Consider the following 14,542-nt stretch of genomic DNA (forward strand, 5'->3'; position numbering starts at 1 on the left):
TATGATTTAAGTAACAAAAAGAGGACATTAATAACTTTTATACAGAAATATTTCAAACAATCCACTCTGATAACAATACAATAAAACTAAAACTTACTAACAAAAACAAACAGAATGAATTTCTACTTGGAAATTTAAAAACCAAAGATCCAACCTGAAGGAGCCTCTAATCACCACAGCTGAAACAATTTAAACAACAAAATAAATAATAGTAATGAATCTTAACCCATATAATAAAATAAAATAGTCATGAGTCTATGCTGATATATAAATTATTAACAAATAGATGGAGGAGAAGAGACAGCTTTTTCTCATGTAGTATTCCAATTAGTTAATGTGGACAGAAAGAAGGAAATAAAGAACGGTTGACTCAGATTTTCATTATGCTTTTTAAAAATACTGCTCTATTATTGTCCAGTTTTGTATGTTGGCCTTGAAAACTTTCTTGCCAGTTTAATTATTTTGCTTTTTAAAATTATTTGTCCTTTTTCCCAGCAGATATTAAGGATTTTATCTTTATATCTGAAATTTGATAGTTTTAGTAGGAAATGCCTTGCAGTTGATCTTTTTTTGTTAATTTTCCTAGGTAGCCAATCTTTTCACTTCTGGTGGTCTCTTTGAGATCTCCTTGCCTGCATCCCTCCTTTGCCTTCAGTTTACCTGGTCTGTCTGACTATATTCTACATGCTTCTTTTACTCTCAGGAGGGAATACCAGTTCCTAAAATGTATAGACTGAGCCTGCTTCTATTTCTTCTATAGCAGCTTCTGTTTTTGTATGTATAAAGTTCAGTAGAGCGCCTTCTTTTTTTTTTTTTTTTTTTTTTTTTTTTCAGCCTATTATAATTTTTCTTTATGACTGAACTACTATAAATCCACAAGCAACGGTTCAGACACGGTGCTTCTGAAGTATTTCACCCCTCCCCGCCAGGCGCAAGCTGCATCAAGGAGAGCGCGGACGCCTCCTCCTCTGCTCAGGCATCAGGAGACAGAAGGGGCCATTACTGCTGAGCGCCTGCGGCAGCTGGAACAGGCATCCCAAGGGGGTTGGCCGCAGCAATCACTGGTGAGCCTGCCAGAGGTCCAAGGGGTGAAGGGGTTGGCACTGAAGAAATCCCTGACATCATACTGGCGCTGCTCACAGGCGTACTGCCCCCCGGCATGCTAGATGAGCCCATTCGAGCCTGGTCCTTCACAACAGTATAGAAATAGGGGTGCTCCATGGCCTCTCTTGCGGTAAGCCGTGACTGGTGGTCGTATCGCAGCAGCTTGTCCAAGAAATCCAAGGCCTCAGGGCTGACAAGGTGCTGGTTTTCGCTGTGGACAAAGCGTTCCCATCGCTTACGGGAGTGTCTGCCCAAGATATCGTTGAAACGTGGATCTAATTCAATGTTGTATTTGTCAATATAGTCATATAAATCTTCTGTCCCCAGAACCTTGGCTATCCTCACCAACTGATCATAATTATCATGTCCATGGAAAAATGGCTCCTTCCGGAAGATCATACTTGCCAGCATACAACCCAAGCTCCACATATCCAAACTATAATCGTACATCTGATAGTCTACAAGTAGCTCAGGACCTTTGAAGTATCGGGAAGCAACTCTGACATTATATTCTTGGCCAGGATGGTAAAACTCAGCTAAACCCCAGTCTATTAGTCGTAGCTTTCTGTGCTCATGATCAATCATAACATTATGGGGCTTCACATCTCTGTGCATAATTCCCATGCTGTGACAATAATCCAGGGCCTTCAGAATCTCATACATGTAAAATCGAATATCATAGTCTGTTAACGTCTGGTACAATTGCTTGAAGTCTGTGTTGTTTACGTGTTCAAAAACCAAGGCAGGGGTTCGTGACACAGGGTCTTTTACAATGTCTGCCAGTGTGATGATATTGGGACCGCCTCGTAAATTCTCCAAAATCTTTATTTCACGCTTGATTTTCTTCTTCTTTACCGGCTTGAGAATTTTAACAACAACTTTTTCATTATTTGTGATGTTGATAGCTTCAAATACTTCACTGTATTTACCCCGGCCTAATTTTCGAACCAGCTGGTAGTCATCTTGATTACCCCACTCCACCACGTGTGACTCATAATCCCAGTACTCTCGGGGTCTGTGTGTATTAACATCTGTGTAAACTCTGGCCCTGCTTGGCACGGGTCCCGACATGTCAGACAGGTTGGCGAACGAAGGTGGACTTGATGTTTGGAGATCTGGTGGTCACTGTGTTCAGAAGCAGCTGGGGGTAAGACCTTGTTTCAGACCTGTTTTCTTTAAACTGTGGTGGAAGCGGCAGCAGCGGCCGCTCTCCCCTCTCCTCACACAGACAATATGGCCCAGTAGAGCGCCTTCTTAAAGTTTCTTTAAAACTAATAACTAGTGGAGATGGTCTATAAAATTTCTTGATTCCAAGAGAACAGATATACCTTCTATATCTCAAATCTCCACTATAAGAAAAGTGTAAAATATAAAATTGTCCCTTTAGAGTTAATAGAAGCATAGGGTGTGGTGCCAATTTGGGGGGAAAAGTAGTTGAGAGACTAGATTGGGCATTGAAGTGTTTTGTTTCGTTAAAAGCTTAAGAAGATTACTTTCACCTCTCGTCTTCCTGGACCTTAAGTTGGAGGAATCACAAAGTATATCAGAAATGGTTTATTTGGAGATAAAGTTTTAAAATAAATCTTCACTATACTTTTCTAAGAACTGAAATTAAAAAAAAAAAAAAAGGACTGGGGTGACTGGGTGGCTCAATTGGTTAAGTGGCTGCCTTCAGCTCAGGTCCTGATCCTGGGGTCCTGGGATTGAGCCCCACATCAGGCTCCCTGCTCAGCAGGGGGGTATGCTTCTCCCTTTCCCTCTGCCTGCTGTTCCACCTGCTTGTGCTCTCTCTCTGTCAAATAAATGAATAAATCCTTTAAAAAATAAAAATAAAAAAACAGATTTTGATAAATTTTTGGTACTTTTTTGGTGCAGTGTCTTAAGCCTCTGCTTGTGCAGAGTTGAAAAACCTGGAACTGTTAGAGAAAAGCTTTTTACAAGTCAAAGTTTTAGTAACATCTTCCAGTCTTTCCTTTATGGTCCCCTGGCCACTATTACTAACATGCAAAGGAATAGAAGATAAATTTCTGCTTCAAACCCATTTCCCACCAAGCCCCCTACTTCAAATTCTCTAATAGCATGTCCCATCTCTTTATTCATTCTATTTTTAAAAATACTTAAATCTATACTTCTAGAGTAAGATCAAAGCCAAAAATAAAAATAGGAAGCCACTCAGGAACAGAGAGTTTTTAAAGCTATTACTGGCCCAAGTATATGGAATTGAAGCTTTTGCAATCTGAAAAAGCTGCCAGAATCACAGATAATTTCATCAGCTTTATCCTGGGAAATGAAGCTGGCAGCACAGAGCTTCCTAGTGTCCTTTTTACCCATTTTCTAGAAATTCTTGATTCCTTGGTGAATGAGACAAAGGAAGAAAAATTAGTTGAAAACACTGGTATTTTAGATATAGTCCTGAGATTATGGAAATTTGATGGAAAGAGTAGGTGAGAAGATATAGGGCATGATCAGCTGACTGGTGGAGACTGGTGTGATTGTGAAATGCTTTTTAAAAATTGGTACTTTGATTCAGTACTACTGTGCTTCAGGCACTGTGCTAAGCCTGTACCTGCAAAGCCTTTACTCTTTCATCCTCCAAACAGAATAAAAAACCTCACAAAAACATTTTGAATTATATAATAGTTGGCAGACAATTCTCCATATATCTTTTGGGTTTCTGCCTGATTCGCAAGCAGAGAGACTGACTCTTTTTGTTTGGATCTATCCTTCCAAGGGCACTTATATTGCAAGCAATGTTGGAAGACAGAGATAGGATAATTGGGTTTATCATCCAATATCATAAAGATATTTTCCTCTAGTCAAAGGACAAGCAAGCCTGATATGAAAGATGTGAGTTCTCTGAGCTCCTCTACTGTAACTCAAAGCACTGAATGTGGGAGCATCATCTCTGCTTCTTTGTATTGTCCTGTGGGCAGTGAGGCTCAGAGAACTGGAGCTGATGATACAGCTGATACTCTGGAACTGTTGCTGCTGTGAGTAATAAAGTTTTTCCTCTGACCTGGAAATCACGGGTGTTCCTGTCATGAAACTGTGACAGACTAATTTGTTAGCTTGCAGGTAGGGTAAAATTTTAGATCCCTTACAATTTCTGACAATAATATAATCACACTTTACAGATAAGGAAACAGGCTAATAGTGCTAAGAAATCATGGGGCAAAGAACTACACTTTTGTCTCCAATGTCCCTACCCTTAAGTACTAAAAGTTGCTTCATCTTAGTGGTGTGATTATGGGTCCTTTTAATTTTCTTCTTCACATTTTTCATCATTGTTTAATTTTGGCAGTTAGGACATTTTTTAAATTAAACTTTTAATTTTAAGGTAATTGTAAATTCACTTGCAGCTATAAGAAATAATACAAAGAGATCCTGTGTACCCTTTCTCTATATCCTCTCAAAGGTAGCATCTGGCCAAACCATAATACAAACACTTCACTCCCATTAGGATATTATCATCACAAAACAAAACAAAACCAGAAAAAGGTACAGTATAGGAGATATAGTCAATGATATTGTAATAGGGTTGTGTGGGGACATATGGGAGCTAGACTTGTGGTGAGCATAGCATAAGGACTTGTCAAATCAGTATGTTATACATCTGAAACTAATGAAACATTGTGTGTCAACAATACTTCAATTTAAAAGAAAGAAAAAAGTAACAAGTGCGCATGGAGAAAGTGGAACCTTTGTGCACTGCTTGAGGGAATGAAAAATGTTATGGAAAACAATGTGTTGGCTTCTCAAATCTCTAGTAGAATATCGCAGCCCAGACATTGACATAGATACAGTCAAATATAGAACATTTCCATTACCACAAGAATTCTCCATGCTGACCTTTTATAGTAACTACTTCCTCCCACCTCTTCTCCCTTCTTACCGCTGGCAACCATTAACCTTGTCCATTTCTACAGTTTTTCATTTTAAGAATGTTATATACATGGAATCATACATTATGTATCCTTTGGAGAATTGGCTTTTTTTTTTCCTCAGAATAAATCTCTAGAGATTTATCCAGATTCTTGGGGTTATCTGTAGTTTGTTCTTTCTTACTGCTGAGTAGTATTCTATGTCATGGATGCACCACATTTTAACTATTTTCTAATTGAAGGATATCTGAGTTGCTTTAAATTTTCTACTAGTGTAAATAAAGCTGCTACAAACATTTATTTATAGATTTTTATATAAACATAAGTTTCATTTAGCTTGGACAAATGCTCAAGAGTGTAATTTCTGGGCCATATAGTACGTGGATGTTTAGTTTTGAAAAAATTGCCAAAATATTTTCCTTAGTGGCTGTACTATTTTATATAGCCACCAACAATGTGTGAGGGATCCAGTGTCTTTGCATCCTTGCATCCTCACCAGCATTTGACATTTTACTTTAAAAAAAAAATCCATTCTGGTAAGTGTAATATATGTAATAAGTGCATTTCCCTAATAGATAATAATGTTGAACATCTTTCATCTACTGTTTGCATTTTGAATATTATTTTTGGTGTAATGTTTTTGTTTTTGTAAAGTTCTTTATATATTTTAGATCTCAGTCTTTTGTCAGATATGCAGCTTGAAAATAGTTTGTTATTTTATCTCTTACAAAGGTCTTTCACAGAGAAAAATATTAAGTTTGATGAAGTCCAGTTTATGAATTTATTGTTTTTGGATCCTGTTTGTGGTGTGAAGTCTAAGAACTCATTGCCTAGCATTACAACTCAACTACTTCCCCCTGTTTTTTCCTAAAGATTTTATACCCTCATGTCTTATATTTAAGTCCATGTTCAATTTTGAGGGGTTTTTTTTAGATAACATTTGAGACTTAGTTTAAGGTCCAATTATTGCCTGTAGATGTCCAATTTCTCCAACCATTTATTGAAAATACCATATTTCCTCTATCAAATTGCTTTGGCACCTTTGTCATAAAAGTGTTGAATATATTTTTGGGTTCTCTACTCTCCCAGTGATCTATGTGTTTATCCTTCCATCAATACTACACAATCTTGATTACTATAGCTTTATAATAAGTCTTGAAATTGAATATACTAATTCTATCTACCCTACTCTTCTTTTTCAAAAATGTTTTAGTTATTCTAATTCCTCTGACATTTCATATAAATTTAAAAATAATTTTGTCTCCATCTACAAAAACCTTGCTAGGATTTTAATAGGAGTCCTATATATCATCTGGGGATAATTGACATTTTTGCTATGTTGATTCTCTATTTCATGAACAAAGTATGTGTCTGCTTTATTGAGATTTTCTTTGGTTATTTTCATTGGCCTTTTGTAGTTTTCAGCATAGAAGTTCTATACATGTTTTGTTAGATTTACAACTATTTCATTTTTTTAAAAAAGTGATTATAGTCCTTGGTTTAAAATCTAATTTGTCAAAAAAAAATCGAATTTGTCTGATATAAGCATTACTACCCCAGCTTTCTTTTGATGTCCATTAGCATGATAAATAGTTTTCAACCACCTCACTTTTAATCTGGAGGTGTCTTTGGGTCTAAAATGAGTCTCTTGCAGAGAGCATATTGATGGGTCTTGCTTTTTTATCCAATCTAGTACCATGTGTCTTTTGATTGGGGCATTTAACCCATTTACATTCAGAGTAACTGTAAAAGTTATGAATTTAGTGCTATTGTATTACCTGTAAAGTCCCTGTTTCTGTAGATTGTCTCTGTTCCTTTCTGGTTTATGTTACTTTTGGACTCTCTGTTTGCTTACTGGATCCCCTTTATTATTTCTTGCAGGGTTTGTTTAGTAATCACAAATTCTTTTAGTTTCTGTTTGTCCTGGAAGCTTTTTATCTCTCCTTTTTTGAATGACAACCTTGCTAGATAAAGTATTCTTGGCTGCTTATTTTTCTCATTTAACATCCTGAATATATCATGCCAGTCCTTTCTGGCCTGCCAGGTCTCTGTGGAGAGGTCTGATGCCAGTCAAATGTTTCTACCTTTGTAATTTATGGACCTCTTGTCCCGAGCTGCTTTCAGGATTTTCTTTTTGTCTCTGGAATTTGCAAGCTTCACTATTATATGTCGACAGCTAAAAATAGGTGTTGACGTATTTTTATAAATTTTGAGGGGGTTCTCTGTGCTTCCTGGACTTGAATGCCTATTTCCTTCCCCAAATTAGGGAAGTTCTCAGATATAATTTGCTCCAATATACCTTCTGCCCCTCCCTTTCCTCTTCCTCTGGGATCCCAATTATTCTACTATTGTTTTGCTTTATGGTATTATCTCTTGAATTCTCCTCTTGTAATCCAGTAGTTGTTTATCTTTTTTTCCCAGCTTCTTTATTCCCTATCATTTTGTCTTCTATATCACTAATTCTCTCTTCTGATTCATTTATCCCAGCAGTTAGAGCCTCCATTTTTTATTGCATCTCATTAATAGCCTTTTTGATTTCATCTTGATTAGATTTTACTTCTTTTATTTCTCCAGAAAAGGATTCTCTAGTATCTTCTATGTTTTTTTCAAGCCCAGCTAGTATTTTTATTATCATTATTCTGAACTCTAGTTCCAACACCTTATTATGTACATACTGATTAAGTCCCTGGCAGTCAGCACTGCCTCTTGTTCTCTTTTTTGAGGTGAGTTTTTGCATCTTGTCCTTCTCTCCAGAGAAGAATAGATGAACAACAGGGCGCCTGGGTGGCTCAGTTGGTTAAGCGACTGCCTTCGGCTCAGGTCATGATCCTGGAGTCCCTGGATTGAGTCCCGCATCAGGCTCCCTGCTCGGCAGGGAGTCTGCTTCTCCCTCTGACCCTCCCCCCTCTCATGTACTCACTCTCTCTCATTCTCTCTCTCTCAAATAAATAAATAAAATCTTAAAAAAAAAAAGAATAGATGAACAACAGAACAAAATACTAAAATGGCAAGAACAACCCCAGAGAAATATACATTAAACAAATCAGAAGAGACTGGATATTGGAAAAATAAAATTAAAAAAAAAGAGAGAGAAAATATAATCAATCAGGTGACCAGAACAGAGCAATACACTGGATCCTCCATGTATTTTGCTCTACAAATATACAATGATCCCAAAATTGTAAAGAAAGAAAAACTTACATATGTACAAAAATAAAAAATACAATGAAAGGATAAAATGTAACTAAAAATGAAAATTAAAAGCAAAAAAAAAAAAGAAATAATATAAACAGACAGGTGAACAGAACAGAGCAATACACCAAATCCTGGGTATATTTAGGTCTGTTTGTTAGAAGAAACTACATCCCAAATTGTAAAGAAAGAAAAACATATATATACACAAAAATAACACTAAATACAATGAAAGGACAGAATGTAATTGTAAAAATGAAAATTAAAAAAGACTTAAAAAAGAGTTGATATTTTCACAATATTTGTTCTTCCAATCCATGAGCATGGAACATTTTTCCATTTCTTTTTGTCTTCCTCAATTTCTTTCATGAGTATTCTATAGTTTTCTGAGTACAGATTCTTTGCCTCTAGGTAGCTCATGGTTTTGGGTACAATTGTATATGGGATCGACTCCTTAATTTCTCTTTCTTCTGTCTTGTTGTTGGTGTATAGAAATGACACTGATGATCAGAAAAAGCATTTGACAAAGTATAGCATCCTTTCTTGATTAAAACTCTTCATAGTGTAGGGATAGAGGGAACATACCACACTATCATAAAAGCCATCTATGAAAAACCCACAGCAAATATAATTACTAATGGCAAAAAACAGAGAGCTTTCCCCCTAAGGTCAGGAACATGACAGGGATGCCCACTCTCACCACTGTTGTTCAACATAGAACTAGAAGTCCTAACCTCAACAATCAGAAAACAAAAAGAAATAAAAGGCATCCAAATCAGCAAAGAAGTCAAACTCATTCTTCACAGATGACATGACACTTTATGTGTAAAACACAAAAGGCTAGACCCCAAAATTCCTAGAACTCACAGAGGATTTTAGCTAAGTGGCAGGATACAAAATCAATGCACACAAATCAGTTTCATTTCTATACACTAACAAAGAGACAGAAGAAAGAGAAATTAAGGAGTCAATCCCATTTACAATTGCACCAAAAACCATAAGATACCTAGGAATAAATGTAATGAATGAGGCAAAGGATCTGTACTGAAAAAAATATAGAACACTCAAAAAAGAAGTTGAGGAGACCCAAAGAAATTGAAAACTGTCCCAATTGCACGGGTTGAAAGAACAAGTATTGTTAAAATGTCTATGCTACCTAGAGTAATCTATACATTCAAAGCAATCCCTATCAAAATACCATCAACTGTTTTCACAGAGCTGGAACAAATAATCTTAAAATTTGTATGGAAAAAGAAAAGAACCCAAATAGCCAAAGGAATGTTGAAAATGAAAACCAAAGCTGGTGTCCACAATCCCAGACTTTATGCTACATTACAAAGCTGTAATTATCAAGACAGAATGGTATTGGCACAAAAACAAACACATAGATCAATGGGACAGGATAGAGAACCCAGAAATGGACCCTCAACTGTACAGTCAACTAAATTTTGAAAAAAGCAGGAAAGAATATCCAACAGAAAAAGGACAGTCTCTTCAACAAATGATGTTGGGAAAATTGGACAGCCAAATTCAGAAGAATGAAGCTGGACCATTTTCTTACACGATACACAAAAATAGACTCAAAATGGATGAAAGACCTAAATGTGAGACAGGAATCCATCAAAATCCTAGAGGAGAACACAGGCAACAATCTCTGTGCCCTCACTTGCAGCAACGTCTTGCTAGACATGTTTCCAAAGGCAAGGGAAAGAAAGACAAAAATGAACTATTGGGACTTCATCAAGATAAAAAGCTTTTGCACAGCAAAGGAAACAGTCAACAAAACTAAAAGACAACTGACAGAATGAGAGAAGATATTTGCAAATGACATATCAGATAAAAAGCTAGTATCCAAAATCTATAAAGAACTTATCAAACCCAACACCCAAAGAATGAGTAATCCAATCAAGAAATGGTCAAGAGACATGAACAGACATTTCTCCAAAGAAGGCATAAAAGTGGCCTACAGACACATGAAGAAATGCCCCACATCCCTTGGCATCAGGGAAATACAAATCAAAATCACAGTGAGATACCACCTCATACCAGTCAGAATGGCTAAAATTAATAAGTCAGGAAATGACAGATGTTGGTGAGGATGCAGAGAAAGGGAAACCCCTCCTACACTGTTGGTAGGAATGCAAGCTGGTGCAGCCATTCTGGAAAACAGTATGGAGGTTCCTCAAAAAGTTGAAAATAGAGCTACCCTATGACCCAACAATTGCACTACTAGGTATTTATCCCAAAGATACAAATGTATTGATATGAAGGAGCCCAAGCAGCTCAATATTTATAGCAGCAATGTTCACAATAACCAAAATATTGAAAGAGCCCAGATGCCCATTGATAGATGAATGGATAAAGAATATGTGGTATATATACACAATGGAATACTACTCAGCCATCAAAAAATGAAATCTTGCCATTTGCAATGACATGGATGGAACTAGAGGGTATTATGTTAAGGAAACAATTCAATCAGAGGACAATTATATGATTTCACTCATATGTGGAATTTAAGAAAGAAAAGAGAGGATAATGGGGGCAGGGAGGAAAATATAAAACAAGACAAAATCAGAGAGGGAGACAAAACATAAGAGACTCTTAATCATAGGAAACAAACTGAGGGTTACTTGGAGGGGCAGGCATTGGGTAACTGAGTGATGGACATTAAGTACAGCACGTGATGTAATGAGCACTGGGTATTACATAAGACTGATGGATCACTGAACTCTACTCCTGAAACTAATAATACACTATATGTTAATTAATTGAATTTAAATTTAAAAAGTGATTATAAATGGTATTGTCCATGTTTTCATTGCTAGTATGTAAAAATACAATTTACTTTGGTACATTGATCTTATATCCTGTGACCTTGATGAATTTGCTTGTTATTTCTAGGAGATATTTGTAGACTTATTGGGATTATCTATCTAGACTCATATCATCTGCAAATCAGGGCAGTCTCATTTCTTCCTTTCTAATCTGTAAACCTTTTATTTTATTTTCTTGCCTTATTGCACCTGGCCAGAAGTTCCAAATTATCTTGAATATGAATGGAGAGGGTAACCTTATGTTGTTCCTAATTTTTGGTGGAATATTTCAGGTTTTCTATAGATAGTATCATGTTATCTGCAACTAGTGAAAGTTTTACTTCTTCCTCACCAATTTGAATGTCTTTTATTTCTTAATATCATCTAATTGCTGTGTCTAAGACTTCTAGTACTATGTGTTTTGTTTTGTTTTGTTTTTAATTTATTTTTTGACAGAGAGAGACAGTGAGAGAGGGAACACAAGCAGGGACAGTTGGAGAGGGAGAAGCAGGCTCCCCGCCAAGCAGGGAGCCCAATGCATGGCTCGATCCCAGGACCCTGGGATCATGACCTGAGCTGAAGGCAGATGCCCAGCGACTGAGCCACCCAGGTGCCCCTAAGACTTCTAGTACTATGTTGAATAAAATTGGAGAGTCAACATCTTTGTCTTGTTCCTGGCCTTAGGAATAAAGCCCTCAGTTTTCTCCCATTGAGTTTGATGATCTCTATGGGTTTTTCAAATATCACCTAATTATGTTGAGGTATGTTCCCTCTAAACCTACTTTATTGAGGGTTTTAATCATGAATGGATGTTGTACTTTGTCAAATGCTTTTTCTGCATCTATTGAGAGGATCATATGGTTTTTATCCTTTCATTTATTGATGCGGTGTATCACATTAATTGATTTGAGAATATTGAACCACTCTTCCAACCACGGAATAAATCCCACTTGATCGTTCTGAATTATTTTTTTTTAATGCTGTTGGATTCTGTTTGCTAGTCTTTTTGTTGAGGATTTTTGTATCTAAGTTAATCAGAGATATTGGCTTCTCTTTTCGTGGTGTCTATATCTGGTTTTGGTATCAGAGTGATACTGCTCTCATAGAAAGAATTTAGAAGTTTTCCATCCCTTCTATTTTTTGGAATAGTTGAGAAGAATAAGAATTAACTCTTTTCACGTTTGATAGAATTCTCACCTGAAGCTTTCTGGTTCTGGATTTTTGTTTCTTGGGATATTTTTGATTACTGGATTCAATTTCATGTTAGTGATTGATCTGTTCAAATTCTCTATTTCTTCCTACTTCTGTTTTGGTAAGTTATATGTTTTTAGGAATATACCCATTTCTTCCAGGTTGTCCAATTTATTGGCATATAGTTTTTCATAATAATCCCTTAAAATTGTATTTCTTTGGTGTTGCTTATTGTTTCCACTCCTTCATTTGAGATTTTGTTTGAGTCCTTTCTCTTTTTTGATTGATAAGTCTGGCTAGAGGTTAATCAATTTTATTGTTTTGTTTTGTTTTTCAAAGAACCAGGTCCTGGTTTCATTGATCTGTTCTATTGTTTCTTTAGTTTCTATGTAATTATTTCTGCTCTAATCTTCATTATTTCCTTCCTTCTGCTGGATTTAGGTTTTATTTGTTGTTCTTTTTGTTGCTCTTTTGGGTGTAAGGTCAGGTTGTTTATTTGAGATTTTTCTTGCATCTTGTGGTAGACCTTTATTGCTATAACCTTCCCTCTTAAAACTGCTCTTCCTGCACACCAAAGATTTCAGATTGTTGTGTTTTCATTGTCATTTTTTCCCACGTAATTTCATGTTGGGTGTATAAATATTTGCAATTATTATATTTTCTTGTTGGATTGTCCACTTTATTATTATACAGTGAGCTTTTTGTCTCTTATTACAGTTTTTGTTTTAAAGTCTATTTTAGGGGTGGCTGAGTGGCTCATTCAGGTAAGAATCCAACACTTGATTTTGTTTCAGGTCATGACCTCAGGGTCATGAGATTCATTCCTGCCACAGGCTTCAACTTCAGCAGGGATTCTGCTAAAGATTCTCTCTCTCCCTCTCCCTCTGCCTCTCTGTCCCCCTGCTCGCTCTCATTCTCTCTCTAATAAATAAATAAATCTTTAAAAAAATAAAGTCTATTTTGTCTGATATAGGTATTGCCACCCTGGCTGTCTTTTGATATCCATTTGCAAGATAAATATTTCTCCATTCTCGGGCGCCTGGGTGGCTCAGTTGGTTAAGCGACTGCCTTCGGCTCAGGTCATGATCCTGGAGTCCCTGGATCGAGTCCCGCATCGGGCTCCCTGCTCGGCGGGGAGCCTGCTTCTGCCTCTGACCCTCCCCCCTCTCATGTGCTCTCTCTCATTCTCTCTCTCTCAAATAAATAAATAAAAATCTTTAAAAAAAAAAAAAAATATTTCTCCATTCTCTTACTTTCAATCTGCAGGTATCTTTAGGTCTAAAATGAGTGTCTTGTGGACAGCTTATAGATGGGTCTTGTTTTTTATCCATTCTGTCACCCTATGTCTTTAGATTGGAGCATTTAGTCCATATACATTGAAAGTAATTATTGATAGGTATGTATTTATTGCCAGTTTGTTATTTGTTTTGTGATTGTTTTTGTGGTTTTTCTCTGATTCTTTCTTCTCTTGCTGTTTTTTATGGTTTGCTGATTTTCTTCAGTGATATGTCTAAATTTCTTTTTATTTATTTTTTGCTTATCTATTACTGGTCTTTGATTTGTGGTTACCATTAGGTTTGTATATAATATCTGCATATAGCAGTCTATATTAAGTTGATGGTCTCTTAAGTTTGAATCCATTCTTTACTCTTCTCCCTCCTATGTTTTTGGTATATGGTATCATATTTTACATCTTTTTATTTTGTGAATCCTTTGACTGATTTTTTATGGAAGTAGTTGTTTTTCATTCTCTCACTTATGCTCTTTCTTTTCCATGCAAAGATTTCCTTTTAATATTTTTTGTAGGGCTGATTTAGTGGTCATGAACTCCTTTAGTTTTTTTTTTTCTGAGAAACTTTTCATCTCCCTTTCTATTTTATTTTTTTGTTGTTTCTATATCACTTATTTCTGCTCTAATCTTTATTATTTCCCTTCTTATTCTGGCTTTAGGCTTTATTTGCTCTTCCTTTCCTAGCTCCTTTAGGTATAAGGTTAGGTTGTGTATTTGAGAATTTTCTTGCTTCTTGAGGTGGGCCTGATTTGCAGTATACTTCCTTCTTAGGACTGCCTTTGCTGCATCCCCAAAATTTTGTATTGTGTTTTCATTTTCATTTATTTACATGTATTTTTTTTTATTTCTTCTTTAATTTCCTGATTAACTCATTCATTCTTTAGTAGGATGTTCTTTAACCTCCATGTATTTGTGGTCTTTCCAAATTTTTTCTTGTGGTTGACTTCAAGTTTAATAACATTGTGGCCTAAAAATATGCATGGTATGATCTCAATATTTTTGTACTGGTTGAGTACTGAATTGTGACCCAGTATGTGATCTATTCTGGAGAATGTTCCTTGTGCACT

At 36.1% G+C, this 14,542-nt stretch overlaps 1 protein-coding gene across 1 annotated transcript; it reads right to left on the reverse strand.

The window, feature by feature from the left end:
• Positions 1–835: 835 nt before the first annotated feature.
• LOC102750498 (casein kinase II subunit alpha) lies at positions 836–2,336 on the reverse strand. Its single transcript, XM_006729443.3, has one exon. The coding sequence runs from the start codon at positions 2,173–2,175 to the stop codon at positions 1,000–1,002; it is 1,176 nt and encodes a 391-aa protein (XP_006729506.1). The 5' UTR covers positions 2,176–2,336; the 3' UTR covers positions 836–999.
• Between the last annotated feature and the right edge of the window lie 12,206 nt (positions 2,337–14,542).

Source organism: Leptonychotes weddellii, chromosome 9, assembly GCF_054177405.1.
Source record: "Leptonychotes weddellii isolate Sample4059 chromosome 9, ASM5417740v2, whole genome shotgun sequence".
In the NCBI taxonomy this organism is placed as follows: domain Eukaryota; kingdom Metazoa; phylum Chordata; class Mammalia; order Carnivora; family Phocidae; genus Leptonychotes; species Leptonychotes weddellii.

Bases quoted from the DNA above. Each gene is read 5' to 3' on its own strand.
- LOC102750498 (XM_006729443.3), bottom strand. From the start codon at position 2,175: ATGTCGGGACCCGTGCCAAGCAGGGCCAGAGTTTACACAGATGTTAAT.